At 49.4% G+C, this 16,332-nt stretch overlaps 1 protein-coding gene across 1 annotated transcript in view; it reads left to right on the forward strand.

Moving 5' to 3' along the window:
* LOC119112644 (uncharacterized) overlaps positions 1–14,813 on the forward strand; it is a 47,631-nt gene extending 32,818 nt beyond the window's left edge. The window contains exons 4-7 of the mRNA XM_037236882.1: positions 2,993–3,135; positions 8,175–8,325; positions 9,411–9,525; positions 14,042–14,813. Of these exons, the coding sequence (XP_037092777.1) occupies positions 2,993–3,135; positions 8,175–8,325; positions 9,411–9,525; positions 14,042–14,167 (535 nt within the window). The 3' untranslated portion in view covers positions 14,168–14,813. The remainder of the gene's footprint in view (positions 1–2,992; positions 3,136–8,174; positions 8,326–9,410; positions 9,526–14,041) is intronic.
* The last annotated feature ends 1,519 nt before the right edge of the window (positions 14,814–16,332 follow it).

Consider the following 16,332-nt stretch of genomic DNA (forward strand, 5'->3'; position numbering starts at 1 on the left):
TCCTTTTGACGTGCCAAAACAGCGAGGCCCACATAAAGAGAGCGTAGGCATTTAGGTTTAGATTTATACTTAATTACATTCATTTAGAACATTTGGGCTTCATAATGTTTACGGTACCCCAGGTCGGCCAATCCTGTGCTCACTCCTTTCCTTAAAACATATGTGATAATTATAAAAATGTTCTATGTTTCGAACATACTTCATGCAGTAACTTGTGTAAGGACCGACGTAAAACCGGCATCTCGGATGATCCCACGAGAATTCCCAATGCACGTGATCCCATTCAGGTCAGACAGGTCCCGCGCTACATCAACTGGCACCCTCCATCATTTCTTGGAACTCCGTCGGCTGTGCTCTTAAAATTGCCTAGCCATTAAATGAGATGGTGCACTGTGCTGGATGTCATTGACTTATCATTGTGATAGTCTAGTGGTCCGCATACAGGAATGCCGGCTGAGCACTCGAAGACATGCAAATCGTAGACGGTGATATGGACAAGATCATCAGCTTCAACATGCCATTCAAATGTATTCAAATCGACAACACACACCGTAGCAGACACAACGAGACGACGACAGTTTGGACGCATTCCGTCTAAACCAGACATAACTCCCTATATCAAAGGAATTGTCAGAAACACAGCAAGATAACATTCACAAGCTGTACAAGTGATTTATGCAGCCAAAAGGGAGCCAAGCACGGCGTGCAGTTTCCCGTCTTCAGGCAAAGTTGTATAAGGAGTTTCTGACGTAAACTTTTTCTGTTAACTCCAAACGCAGTCCTGCAGGCTGTGCGGCGCTGTGATCACAAACCCATCATCATAAAACCATCAAATACACCGTCAAACGCCATCATCACAAATCATCGCATCAAGCCACCCCCACTTCCGAAGCCACAAACAAGACATAAGCTTCGCAACGTTAAATCGGACTCCTTCCCAGCCTGCGCACTGCAACAGCCTGAGCCGGGCTGACACCTGGACCGGCATGTAGTGAGCGGCTGGATACCCCCAAAACAAGCGTTATAGGTTCCCGTGTGCGCACCAACTCTATTCTTCCATACATGCAAACACCAGAAATCTTGCACACTTCCCCGAACACATTTAGACTTAAATGCGTGCCATCACTTCAAACTCCGTATCTGGAAAGATTCGGAAGGTCTCAGACAGCAAAGCCCCACTAAGCCTGTAGCTAGAGGAATATACTGAAAGACCCGGATATTTCCACAAGAGGGCACCTAACGTAAAATAAATGACCATACCTCTGAAATGAGAAAAAGCAATCTGCATGAGAACATTTCTATGGTGCGTTGTCTGTTTGTTCAAGCACTCAACTTGCCGTTCCCTGACATCAACTTTATATGACATGTCCAGCGACCCAGCGCTCGATTTTGCTCCACGCAGTCCTGCAGGCTGTGCGGCGCTGCGGCACCGCTATGCCCAGATCCCGCTGCTACGGGTGGTAGTTTCTTTCTGCCTTCGGAGGATGACCAGTGAGCACACCCCGCCGTCCACGAAGTGAACAGCTCTTCCGCCTCGCCGGCCGGAGGACAGGGAGGACCGGCCGGAGGACCGGTGATGGTGACCACGTTATTCTGCTGACCTTGTTGACGCTGCTCATAGAGCTGGCTTTGACCGCTAAAGGCTTGTATTCGACGCCAACTTTTAAAACTTAGCCGCTTGCAACTTGTCTCACAGTTCACAGCGCAACCGCGCGTCTCACAAGCTTGCGATGCACTCTGCGACTGTAGCTGCCTCAGTCGTGAATGTTTGGAAACAAAATTCACGCCTCTAGCTGTGTTGCCTGACGCGATATCAGCCAAAACAAAATAAAAGCGGTCAAAAACGGCCAGTTTGATATGTTTACCCATCGCGCACGTTCAACGCGTGACGTGGCGCCACCAACTTGTTATCATCCGATGACCCATGCGGTTATCTGTTTGGCCGTATAAGTCTCATGTTGCTGCGACCCGACGTTTTTGTGATATAACTCCGAGAGTGCACGTGTGTCGGCCCGCATGCGTTGGCAGGCGCAATCGATGTCGCCCATGCTAAACCTATGATGGATTTTTGCGCCCTTTTTTCGCCTATCACGCGCTCATTTTTGCGAAATGCAGAATTATAACATGAAACAGAGTACTATGGCATCAGCCCTTGGTCGTGTGAAAATTTCACTTTCAAATTTCCTTATCGTATGGCCTGTGCCTGATCTCAAAGAATTTTGGCGGACATGCCTACACACATTGTTCTTTTCGCACATTAGTAGATAGAAGTAGATAGCTAGAAGATAGAAGAAAGATATACGATGAGCAATGTTCAGGTATAGCATAATGACGTCAAGCGGGAATAACAGTAAAAATAGTGGTAGAAGCCAGAGCCAACTGATGGATCAATTACGGCGTACACAACTCCGTCACGTTTAGCAGAGGGGTTATAAGGGTGACTTTTACTAGCTCGTCAAAAAATATACTTTCAAGTGTAAGATATATAACACGCCAGAAAATTTCAAACACAATGGGAAGTGATACCTCAGCGCAAAGATGAGTCTCATGTTTGGCACAACCGGCAGCAACGAAAGTCTTATTTTGTCAGTTTTAGTTCAGTTGGTCAATGAAGGACGGGTGCAGTTTTGCGGAAGGATTGAGACAAGGCATTAGTTTTACGGATGGAATAGTTGCTGTGTGCATACAGCACACCAGATGAGCACGACATTCTGAACAAGCACTCCATCCGTGAAATAGGTGATTCGGCTTCTGTCGGCGAGTAGAGAACACACATGTTCATCGTCGATTCGCCATGAAGTGATAAGTGTTCTCCGTTTCTCTTCATTGATAGATGACGTGTGCTCTCAGTTTATATCCATCAGTGGACGATGCGTGTTCCCGGTTTCATTACACCGATGCAGGACACGCGTTTTCATTTTCTGCTGTCCAATGCAAGGTCCGTGCCATCATTCAGAACTGTCTGATGGAAGTTCCGTGCTCTCGGTTTCAGCACGCTGATGGAGGGAATTGACTGCATGGAGAACTTCGCAGTGGACTGCCTGAAGCCCCATCACCGGTCGTACTTCAATACCCTGTATGCTGGCACACAACGTCTGATCTCTGGCCTGTGCTCGCCTGGAGACTACCAGACCGGTGAGCCAGTCGCTCCGGGGGCACTGCCGTCGTGTCGCTTACCAAAGTGCTCTTCTTTGCGAACTGTTCTCCCTCGGGCCGCGGCTGCAACTCCGGGTCCGTGGACCGAACTCTGAACCGATGCAGCGTCCCACCTGGGAGATTGACACACATCGTCATTGATGCGCCAGGGACTTGACAACTTAACAGAACGCACCTGAGCGTCGTGAAAGCCGGTTGACAACGCATTCGCATCTTCAACATTTGCTGAAGCTGCGCATTCAGGGGCGGCCCGCGGCTGAGACGATCGCTCACGTGACCGCTTTGTGGCTTCCCGTCCAATAAAAAGCGTTCGATGATTTGGATAATCAAAGGCGGTCGACTGGCAAGGTCATGTCGCATAGAGTGGCCGCGGGATTACGTCACATGGCACGGAAAATCTTCTTGTCTTGCCTTACTTGACGTATTCCGCAACAGGTCAAGTTAACACAAATTACGTGAAATTGAAGTTAATGTATTGGGGTGGTGTCCGTTTGAGCATCGCTGCCATCCGTGCTCAATGCCAGGGCCATCACTCAAAAATTAAATCACTTTAGTTACTAAACCAACAGAGGGCGCATGCGTGACCGCGCCAGCTGTATGCCATTTGGGCACTGTTGTTGAGCATTAGTGTGCGTACTAGAAGCAATAATCAGAACCAGTGGCGCAGACAGGGGAGGGGGGTACAACGGGCACATGCCTCCCTAGGTCCCGACCCCAGGGTCCGATTTCGCGGCCCGAAGAGCCCGAGAGGTTGTTCGCAAGTCGTATTAAGAGGACCCAGCCCGCACGTCTGGGTTATCAAATACCGATCAGAGGGCCCTTTGCGTGAATTTGAGGCCTCTGAATCGATAAGGGCCTCTATTTCAGTCAAGCACCAGCAGTACCGGATAGTCGGCTCCGCGTCCATCTGGGCCTGAGGGATGGTTCCTTTGGCAAGGACACTTTCGGGGCCCGCCATTTACGTTGGTCGAGGCCCTGGAGTCAGTGAGAGACGCCTAGTATCGGCTAGGGACCCACAGTGCCTAATAGGGTTCCTGTGCTGGCTAAGGGCCCGGAGTTGGCCACGGGCAGTGTCGAGGGTGGCCAAAGAGGGGACCAAAGCGCCATGCGAGACCGACCATCAAGGGTCCGATTAGGGGCCGAAGGGCCCGAAGGACTCGCTGTAGGCCACATTACGTACCCCGGCCCGTAGGGACAGGACCTACAGTTTCAGTCAAATGGCCTTCTGCATCGACTGGGAACCCGTGTGACAATGCGGGCCAGTATTTCGGTCGGAGACCACCTGCACCGAACAGTCGGCTCCGTGTCGTTCTGCGCCTTGAGGACCATTCCCCAAGCCGGGTCATGGCTGGGCCAGCGATTTGCTTTGGTCAGGGCCCTGAATCAATGAGGGCTCCCCGTCTTGGTGAGAGGCCCACAGTGCCTAACAGCGGGCGCTATGTGGACGACGGGTCACGAGTCGGACAGGGCAACATTTGCTGTACAGGGACAGGAACGGAACGCCGAATGCCAGAGAGCTTCATGCGTTGGTCGCGGCGACTGACAATGAAAGGAGCTATAAGACGTTATGATCAGAGTCCACAATATGAGGCAATGAAAGGCTTTTGTGTCCGTCACGGCTCAATCCCGAAGGTCATCCTCCCCACTTCAGCCAAGGGCCTGTTGAGCTGAACTGAAATCTCAATGCCAATTATAGGACTCCCGGCAGCGATAAAGTATCTGTTTGCGTCAATGAAGAACATGCATCGATCCAGAGCCAACTATCCGGCTTAGTGGGCCTCCCGCATCTGGGAGCGGACCACTACATGATGCATTTCCTTAAGGACCTCCGGACCAACCAGGAGAGCCTGCCGGCCATGCTGCCAGAATGACAGCTGGCAGGCTCCCCACGCTTAGAGTGAATGGCCTCCAGCCCTGACCGGCAACGATAACGCGCCCCCTTATGTTCTTCCCATGGGCCCCCTGCCGAGAGAGATCGCGTTCTTTCCGCGGGGCCCACTGCCAGGAAAGATATGGGGGTTTCATTAGTGTTCAATAGAGTGGATCTAAAGGTCACAAATGAAAAAGCCCCACCCATCTTTGCCCAAGGACGTCCATCATTTTGCAGCATTGACTGGTGCAAAAAAGCCTGCGCGCTCGCAATCTTGGGAGCAAGACCATCGATGGCCAGGATTCCAAGTTCCGTAAAACTGAACGGCATTGGCCGCTGCAGATGATATGAGGCGACAGGCACCTGGCGCGCGAGATCGACAGTCGTGAAATAATTATTCCGGAGGTCTTTCAAAAATAATTTTGTTCCGTTCAACGATAAGACTGGGACGCATACCTCACCCGTACAATTTCCAGACTCTCCCCTGAACTGATTAACAGCTGCAGCAACACGAAACGTAAGGGTTCTTCCTTTTCTCTTCCAGTTCAACCACCTCATTCCAGCACTAGTTAACGGTGCTATAAATGCTAATCCGTTTCGGTTGTCAATATCAAAATCGCACAGCTGAAATATCCCACCCGGACTATTTTGTAAACGCATCAACGCGTTACCCGACAGGGGCACGCTTCGACAGGCGTGCTATTTCCATCGTAGATTGAAACACTTACACGCACGAAGTTGGATAGAACTTTACTCAGACCTGACCTTCGCACCAGTTGAGTGCTGAAATGTCTCCAGTGTGGCGTCGTGTTGAGTGCGGCCGCAATATCTGGCGGCCCAGACCGCCGTCGGTCCTCGCCGCGGGCAAGGATTTGTGGCCGTCAGCTGCGCTGCTCTGCCCTCGATTGGGCCGTGATTCGGCCGGATCATGGCGCCATTAGACCACGGTGTCATCGGACCCCAGTGCAGTCGTACTACGGTACCACCAGACCATCGTGTCACCGGACCATGATGCCGTTAGACTACGGTGTCATCGGTCCCAGTGCAGCCGTACTACGGTACCACCGGACCATCGTGTCACCGGACCATGGCGCCGTTAGACCACGGTGTCATCGGACCCCAGTGCAGCCGTACCATGCCACCATGAAATTTAAGTGCGGCCGGACCACAGCACCACCGAACCGAGGCGCCATCGAGCGATGGTGCCATGTGACCAAGGGTTATCGGACCAGGGTGCCAAAGAACGTACCACCTGCGGAGCGCGGTACCACCGAAACATAATGTCATTTGGCCAGGGTGCCCCGGAGCCATGTGCTCTTGCACCGCCGTGTTTTCACCGAAGACTGCGGCCACTGCTCCGTGTCTCCTGACTTTAGCAGGCTAGACACTGGGGCTGCGACTTTCAGAAACGGTGAATGCATATACATGTATGCACGCCACACTGAGCATTTTTGTCACTGCCTGGACGGTTGCGAGACGCGGGCCGGATACACCGGATACCGGACGTTGATACACCGGATACCGGACGGATACACCGGATACCGGCGATACCGGATACCGGACGTTGATACACCGGATACCGGACGGATACACCGGATACCGGCGATACCGGATACCGGACGTTGATACGCCGGATACCGGACGGATACACCGGATACCGGCGATACCGGATACCGGACGTTTTTGCTGCTCGTCGCGCCGACACCATTGTCAAATTTATCGCGACCCGAACATGAGCGTTTGAATTCGCGTATAAATTGAAACGGTTTCTTTTGCCTGTCTGCTACCTGCTACCTGCGCTTAGATCTCAAGATCAGTGTAATAAGCTACCAATGCACATTTGTCACGCGTCTTGAGTTGACTTAAATATTACAGATTACTGCGGTGCATTGTGAGCACGATTTTAGCTCTGCCAAATTGGGCTCATTTTGATATGATAACTGTGAAAAAGAACTGCAAAAGGGACAATACATTTTTGCCTTCTCCGAAAGTCATATCTGAAAGCATGACACATCCCATGAACAACATCTTGAACAGATGATTATGCATTTCAAACAGGGACACGCGTGTACCTTTACAGCAAGACTATTGCGAGTACATGCATTGGAATAGCGTTAAATCTGCGAACGAAACTATGCACGGTAATTTCCCGGGCACAGCGGTCAAGAAGTGGTAAAAGATGGGTGAGCATCTTTTGAAATTGAGCCAGGTTGGTGCACTGTTTCTTCATGCTCTGATTGTAGGTTGTCTTATGATTTGTTTGCCGTAGGCAAAACTGGAACACGGTCTAAAAAGCGCCTACAGGATGCAAAAGTGCAACCAAAGTATACCTGTGCACATTGGGTAAGGAAAACAATGGAGACATTTGTGCAACCATTGAATCACATGGTCTCAGGGCTTACACATCGCACATACTGTAACACCTACTTAATCTCAACGTGAGCAAACGTAATGTCAGCATTTTACTTTCATCGTCATGAGCAGTCTTAAGAATGTTCAGGTTAAACGTCGTCCTCGCTTAGAGCGCACTACAGAACCGCGACAGCACTGGGCTGAAACCACGCTCTCAACCAGAGTCGCTTCTGCGTTCTCTGAGCTTGCAGTCGCGGAACGGCTGAGTGATGGCTTCCGGCGGGGTATCACAAGCATTTTATAATTGCATTCCAAGCATGTCCTTCACTGCATCAAATGCAGTGCACACCTGAAGCTGCCTCTAATGAATTGTATTACGTTCCGTCAGTGGAATTACGACGCCCTCCTCGTTCCCTTCGCATCCAGTTTTTATCACTTCCGCTACAAGTACTTACAATAAATTGACCGTCATATATCATCACGCCGACTGCCATGCCGTGACGTGGACACCAATCGCCGGGTGGTCGGACGATCATATGTCATCAGGCCGACTACCATGCTGGTGGTCAGACCATCACATGCCATCAGGCCGACTACCATGGCGGTGGTCAGACGATCATATGTCATCAGGCCGACTGCCATGCCGTGACATGGACATCAATCGCCTGGTGGTCAAACGACCGCTGCACAGTACTGACGAGAGCCCCACGGCGTCTTGACGGGCTGAGCCGCGCCCGCCGCCCTGCTGCCATCTGTCAGTGGCCGCTAACATCGCACTTCGCTCTTCGCCCTGCAGAGTACCTGCTGCACGCGCCCTGCATGCGCACCGTGCAGCGCGGGTACGAGGTGTGCGCCGACGAGTATCACTCGCAGATGGACCTGATTACAATCGACTCGCCGGCGGCAGACGCTGGTGACTCTTCCGTCCAGATCCAGATGCTCTGCTGGTAAACACGACCCTTTGATGTGTTGACAAATACTGTGTGCTTAGTTTGTGTTGCGCTGCTCGATGGATATCTGTGTATTTGTGAGCACTTGGCTGTCTGACTAGGTTTGCCAGCGGAGGGAAAATGGGACTACTCTCGTTTGTAGAAAAAATATTTGAGGCACTAGACGTCATATGAAGCCGTGACAGCATGCAGTTCAGAAGTGTTGTTACCGACGCCGGAGCACTTACATGCTGGACGGATCCGGTTAAATCCGGACGAGACGGGTGAAAACGGTATGAAAAGGAAACATTGTGCTGAGCAGGCCACGGGCATGACGATCGTAGTCTCCCACCGGCTGGCGTGAGTTGGTCGCGTCGCTCATGGCCAAAGCGCTTAGCGTGCCAGGATGCAACGTTGCAATAAACATCATAAAAGAGGGATGAACAGTATGACAGACCTATGCCAACGCCGTCCAAGCCCGTGCGATTGCCGACGTTTGTATGGCGGGGAGCTTACGCTGATCTTAGCTTAACTTCCCAGTGTCATGTGAAACCACTGAATTTGGGATTTAATGCAACTTGTCATCGTTACAGGAAAGGAAGCAAATGCTCAAATATAAGACTGCGACAGAAATAAACCTTTAGGCAAACCTAGAAATGAAATTAAAAAAAAACATGTTTGCATCAGAAATGTTGCAGAAAGCATTGCGTGTGAGAAACAAATGTTGTGAGCAAAAAGCACATGCGAAGTGCGCACGTGCATGCGATGTCTAGAACTGTGTACTCACCCAATGTGTCGCAAAGAGATCTGCGCACAAACATTTACGTGTAGAGTACTGCATCCACCACGTGATTTTTATAAACCATATTTGGTGCATGCGAATGATTTTTTTTTGTATGTAGATATTTGCACCCGGGGCGTGGCGTATGAGGGTAATGACTTTCACTAGTTTCGTACGTTTTTTAAACTAGTGGTTTTAAAGTTAGCGAAGATTTGTGTGAGAAGATTTGTGTATGGAGTCTGGGATAGAAGAGTTTTCGAGAAAGTGTAGGCACGCATTGTTGATTTATTGATCCTCATCGGTAAAATGCACGCTATTTCAGTTCGTTCAAGAGTTACCTTCACTGTTCTCAACAAGCAGTGATGCATAGATGTGGAATCGGCACGGCAAACTTCACCAAGAACTTTCTAGAACGACTGGCGGGACCACTTGTACAAGTGAGTAACAAGCAAGACCAACCACACGCCCACAGTAGCGACTCTTCTCTCTTTGCTCTCGAAGGGAGCTCTTGTCAACTTGTGTATGGTATGCGGGATGGCAGATCTTGAGTGTCGGTACAAGTGCATGCATTCGGCCGTGGCCATCCAGGCTTCAGTTTGAATCGCCGCAGCTGGTTCCGTGTTACAAGGCTCCTTCAGTGTCACCTTGTATGTTGTGTATTATGGGGGCCGTTCGGGCAGTGTGTGTGACCTGCGGGTGGTGTGGTTCTGGGACTGTTTGACCGGTGTGTGGCACCTGTTTGTGGTGCAATATTGGGGCCGCTTAGGCAGTGTGTAGGACCTACGTGTTGTGTGGTATTGGTACCGTTTGGGCAGTGTATGTGGCCTGCGTGTGTGTTCTATTGGGACCGCTTGGGCAGTGTGTGGGGCTTGCGGGTCGTGTGGTTCTGGGACTGTTTGACAGGTGTGTGGCGCCTGTTTGTGGTGCGGTATTGGACCGTTTGACCATTGTGTGGGGCCTGCTGCAACGACCTACAGCTGTGTCACAAGCCATCACTTCATTCCACCAAGACCGTGTGTGTGTCATGAAGGTCTGTGTAGGAGTGGTGCTTCGTAAAAAAACAACATTTGATCGAGGACGAAACACATATTCTGAAGGGAAAGAGCGAGGGGGCAAGACAAGGCTAAATTCTCGACCCCGCTCCAGTGCTTTTAAGCGTGGGGTTGCGTGCTATTGGGGGGAGAGGCTTAACATCGGGGTAAGAGGCAAGCATTTCAAAGATGAATAGAGTATTTCATCTGTGAATCTGTGTTGTTTAGAATTTTATGCTCACAGATGCTGCCCTTTATTACACCAGAAACTACTGGTTAGACGAAGATACCACACCATCAATGAAGCGCATCATGAAAATATCCAGGGTTTTTAGGTGCGCTCATGGTCACCAGTGATACCAGTTACGTAAACAAAGTTAGATTAAAAAAGTTGATGCGGGTGAAAGATAAAACGTGTTCCAAACTTTCCTTAACTCTGCCGAGCAAAAAGAAAACAAGCAACCAGAACAAATAACATGATAAGGTATTCGTTCCAAGTTCCACGCACTAACAGTATATACCGCGCTCTGGAAATGGCCGGCTTGAATCGCATACGGCTGGGCCGAAAGGTCACGACGTTTCCTGCCGGATATATCGTCAAGATGAAACCTACCAAAGGCTGTCAAAGCGAAAGGTCTACCAAGAATTTCTCTCAGGACTTGGCATCCTAACTCTCGATACGTCGGCTAAGCCGAAAGCGCCCAATGAACCACACAAAACATGAGGTTTAAAAATTCGCTCCCAAAGTCCATTGCTGTTAGACCCCAATGTTGTTAACGCACTGACTAGTGAACAATGCTGCCCAAATCTTGCAAACATATGCCCTGTTTGCAACCGCCATTTACGCATCGGAAGCTGTGCAAACGGATGAATATCGCCATACCGTCAAACATTTCGCGTTTTTCTTGTTAGCGCGGACTGATGGTTCTAGATTGTCAAAAATCAAAAAGCCAAATTTAGCCCAATCACCATAGAGACCCTAACGTGTCCACCAGAAAGAAAACATTGTCATGTTTGTGCGAATGGGTGGAAAATAAAATGCACGCGTAAAAAAATGTGATGTGGCCAGTTTTGCCCCGGTCTTTTCATACTGGAGAAAGGAAATTGGCATTGAATACTGGTTTATGAACACCTTGCGGGCGCGCGTTTACGAAGAGCTTGCCGATACCGCTAGGGAATATGCTAGATAGTAAAGCCCTCCACGGCTACGATGTCCATGCCGGTAGCGTACCTCTACTCGTTCAGCCAGGTAGGTACCAACCCACCACCCACCGCAACAAAGGCTTCATCCGCTCGCTCACCCACCTGTCTGAAATGTTTTACCCTCCTTCTGTCTACCCACTTGTTTGCAATATTCAAATGATGTCTCGAAATAACTTAGTTTCAGATCTATTACCTGCGTATTTCATCCACGTAAACTTCAGTGACATGTTGCAACTTATCCGCTTATAAGCAGGTTTGTATTTGACTCATTTTTGTAATCGGCTCTGGGCCGACTCACCTATTTTAGTACCCGATTCAGCTCACGACTCGTAACGGTTCCAACTTTTTAATAGACTCGGTTGCAAATTAAACATCTGATTGAGTTCGCGTATTTATATATATATATATATATATATTTTATATATGTATATATATATATATAAATAATGCATACACATATAGTATATTATTATAGAAAATACATAAAAACAGCCTAGTAGCAAGTTCGCAGTTTGGTGCTACCAAATGCAGTGCACCACACAATATCTTTCCTGTCACCGGTTACACACCAGGTCTCTCAAATCTCAGTTATAAGGCTAGCATATTCTACCTGGCACCTACGACCAGGCCCATAAGTTATATAGCATGCAGTATGGACTTAACTGCACTTAACCTGACATTTGACAGTCTGCACCGCCAGGCGCCAGCCTAGCACTTTCACACGCTTGTCATCTCATTTTCATTAGCCAGTATTAGCCACGCCGTCATCAATGGACCAATGGAGCAATGGAATGCGATGGAGCAATAGAACGTGTGTCAACAATTTAACATCGGACTACAGTTCTTGCAATAGCGATAAGCTAGCATAAGCTACAAACGTAAGATGACTTCAGCTACTTACCTGTTCTAAGTATTACCAATTACAGTTGCAGTTCTCACAAACCTCACAAACAATCCCAGCAAAAATCCATTTCACACAACCCATGTCTTCCATTCAGCAAGGGGCTGAACTGAGCTGAACGGAAGTCTGAGTAAATGAATAGATAGACTGACGATCTAGGCGCCGACTGTCGTTTCCAACAGAATACCTTAAATTCATCTCATCACGTCACTCTATGATGGGTTAGGAGTCAAACACGCTCCCGCGCTCCGTAAAGATTAGTGCTGTGCGCCACATTACCAGCACTCCAGGGCCACTTAATTTGGAGGCAAAGTTCTCACAAGCTGCATGCTGCGTGGAAATAGCTATTGACGATATCCCTGGGAGGTCATGTGCGACATATATTGCGCATATGAGGCAAGACGACCTTTCTGTTTAGTTCGTATAGCCTCAGCAAAAGCATGCCGAGAACAGTACGAGTAGTAGTGAATGAGAGGTGAGGTATGAATTAGTTCATTGTTGTGACAGTTGACGATGAAAAATATCAATGTTCCTCTGACTTAATAGGTAGCAGACAATTTTTGACTGATTTTGAGATAGGATATAGGTATGTAAGATGTCTGTGCCGTGCAGTACCCTCTGGTTCCTAGCTGAGATTTGGCAAACTTCAGTTCAGGTTGAACAACATTGTGTTTGCTGCTTAGGAGTTACAGTGGCAAACTTTTGTGATGGCCTCGTAAAAAAACTTTATAGATAATGCTGCATGCTGTTTTTGAGCACTGAGAAGTGGTCTGTTTAGTTGTGTGATTTGAGCGGCTCGTAGCTGAGCGTTCTTGAGGTGCTATTATTAAGTTGTTAGAATGCGGATGCCTTGAGAAGATCTGCCAAGCCCGTCGTTCCTATGCTGACGTAACGATGATCAGTATACCGGGGGGCGCTGGTGAAGCGACGTTATAGTGCTTAAGTAGCGACCTTCAGTATACCAGGGGTCTTGCTGAAGCGGTGTTATATTGCTGAAGTCGCAACCTTTAATATACTAGGGGTGCTGGTGAAGCGATATTATAGTGCTAAAAAACGATTCTTTTAGCCCTGCGCAATATCTCGTGCTACAGCTACGAACTCACGATGTTCTTACATCTTTAGATTTTTGTATCGGCAGGTTCGACGAGATAGGAACATATGTTATCTTTGACGCACCTTTGGTTTATGCACCCTAATTTTTATCAACTCTCTCTCTCTCTCTCTCTCTCTCTCTCTTCTCTCTCTTCTCTCTCTCTCTCTCTCTCTCTCTCTCTCTCTCTCTCTCTCTCTCTCTCTTCTATCTCTCTCTCTCTCTCTCTCTCTCTCTCTCTCTCTCTCTCTCTCTCCTCTCTTCTCTCTCCTCTCTCTCTCTCTCTCTCTCTCTCTCTCTCTCTCTCTCTCCCTCTCTTTGTGACAGTTAACAAAACTGGTAACGTTGGGCGCCTTCATGATAAATTTGCATTGATTGGCTGCTATCTTGTTTACAAGCAAACTGAAGGTCGGTTATTTTTAGTATCAAAACTCACAGCAGCAAAAACAGGAGTTTAGGGCATTTCCCACCGGTAGCAAGATGCATGCCATCGGGAACGTGCATGCCACGAGATCGGATATATCGCTGGGACTGTGTGCGCCAGCAGGACGAGATTGCCCATGTCACGCTGGCCCCGTTAACGGCGCCAGGCCGCCAGTTCCAGGTCGCCAGCGCCTGAAGTCTCGGTCCCGCCGACCGCCCCGGGGTCCGGACTCCGTCGGAGCCCCGGCCGTCCCGCTGGCTCGATGCTGGTCCCGCCCTGAGCCTCCTGTTGCTCACTGCCGCAGACCCACTGTGCCGGCTTCACACATGGCTCGGACGCGTGCCTGAGCGGCGTCGGCGGCAGACGGCCCGCTCTGCTGCCCGGTGTCGCTGCTCTGCTGGCGCTCTGGCTGACGTCACGGCTGATGTAGCTCGCCGCGCCGCTGCTGGCGGAAGCTGCTCTGCTGGCGCTCTGGCTGACGTCACGGCCGATGTAGCTCGCCGCGCCGCTGCTGGCGGAAGCTGCTCTGCTGATGCTCTGCTTGACGTCACGGCTGACGTGGCTTGCTCGCCGCTGCTGGGGGAAGCTGGCCTGCTGGCGGGCTGGCATCATGGCTGATGTAACTTGCCGCGCCGCTGCTGGCAGAAGCAGCCTTGTTGGCGCTCTGACTGACGTCACGGCTGATGCAGCCCACCGCGCCTCTGCTGGCGGAAGCTACTCTGCTGGTGCTCTGGCTGGCGTCACGGTGTCGTTGAAATCCTGGCGGCGGCACGACATCCATCGCCATAAGCTTTGTATCATTGGGAGGTGTTAACTGCACAACCAGAGTCCATTACGCACTTAAGAAATTTGTAATGTGTGTTTGCAATGAATGCGGTGTCGGCGACCAGATCTCGAGATCTTCGCAGGATCTTAGACTGGCTGTATGTTTATGATATCGTGTGTTCCGTGGCGATACGGTTGTGATGTTGCTCCGGTCAGTGCGCGCCACTTCCTTTGAGGCTATGGTGAATCATTGTGTGAAAAGACTCGCGTATTTTCGCATTCCAAATACATTTGAATTTCAGCTGCCTGGAGTTATGAAACATCTTTTCTCCAACAGCTCTAAACACAATGATTACATTGCTCCGATTATATCTGCGTGTTCTCAAACATATCTAATGTATCTGTGTGAAAATACATCATACTATCTGTGAAGCTGTAAGCTAAATGCGCTTGCCACTCTGCGCCACCCCACAGCTTGCGCGCCCACCTGCCACCGAGACGGGGGAGCCTGCGACGGCCGCGCGTGCGATGCGGTACACCGTTTTGTGAAGTCTGGGAAATCTGTTTCAAAGTTTGTGGCGGAATGGTTGCACAGGAAAGAACGCAACTATGGCAGATGACATCTTTTTATTGTTGTTTCTCAATATTCCATATATATATATATATATATATATATATATATATATATATATATTGCTCAAATATCGTCATTCCATATATATGCTTGACTTAACAAAACATTTTTGGCTCGCGTTGCCTTAAAGCTCCGGAGAGCCTCAGTTAAGTCAATGAGCCGATCAAATAGAGTATCACCGGGTGAGTAAGGTGGGTAGCCAGCCACCCCGCTTTCAGGCAGGGTGAGCGAGCAAATCTTTTCACCATTTTATAAAATCACCGAAAGTCATGACAGATCTAGTGCACATGATTATTGGCAATAATGCGGTCGTGGGGCCCGGCCATAACTAACGACGTAATGCTGTAATGATCGGGAGTGGTGTCCAGTTATGAGAGGATTGGGTATGGGCGTGAGTGAGCGCACTACAGGTGGCCCCTTTCTTAAGTGAGAAAGAATTCTTAAAAATGTAAGGCTCTTAAGTGGTTGAGAACTAAGATGCGGCCAGGGTTACATGTCACGACCCAGAGCAAATCCCAACCTACTATAATGGACGGCCTAGTCATATGGATCAGCTGGATTGTCTCCAGTTGCTGCACAACAGGCAGGAGGCCACTGTTCCGACCGAGGGAAGGTTTCACTGGGTTCCAAAACAAGACGTGCCGGGCGACAGTAAAATTCAATAACGAGGAGTGAATAACGTGACGTAATGGTGAGATATGACACGAGGTCCTGTAATAACTGGGAGCACGCCAAGCCCTGTAGTGTAGACAACTTGATTACTGAGGTACTTGGTACGGTGAGAGCCCTCGTCACGACGGATATGGTCGTGATAGATATGGCAGAAGACCCGCTCAGATTAGGATGGAGACCGTTTTATGACTCTAGTGTTAGTCCATTCCTCGTCGCAACTGAGAGGAGGTTCCTGTCGCGATGGAGCGGAACACCAAGCCATATCTTCATCAGCAGTGCACATCCCTTGCACAGTTTTATGAAATTATATGAACGCTCGTAGTGCGTTGAGATCATGGGATCTGAAACATGCCCGAGCATATTTTCAGACTAATTCCCCCAAGGCGATTAGTTCGCCCTATGTTGAGAGCAGTCACGAACAACCCTGTATTTACGAAACGTAGATCACTGCTTTTGTTCATGCTCTTGGAAAATCAATACATGAATAGCATGGCATTACCAGCAATTGTACGCTTTACTCCTAC

Source organism: Pollicipes pollicipes, unplaced genomic scaffold (genome assembly GCF_011947565.3).
Source record: "Pollicipes pollicipes isolate AB1234 unplaced genomic scaffold, Ppol_2.1 Scaffold_7261;HRSCAF=8764_pilon_pilon_pilon, whole genome shotgun sequence".
Lineage (NCBI taxonomy): Eukaryota > Metazoa > Arthropoda > Thecostraca > Pollicipedomorpha > Pollicipedidae > Pollicipes > Pollicipes pollicipes.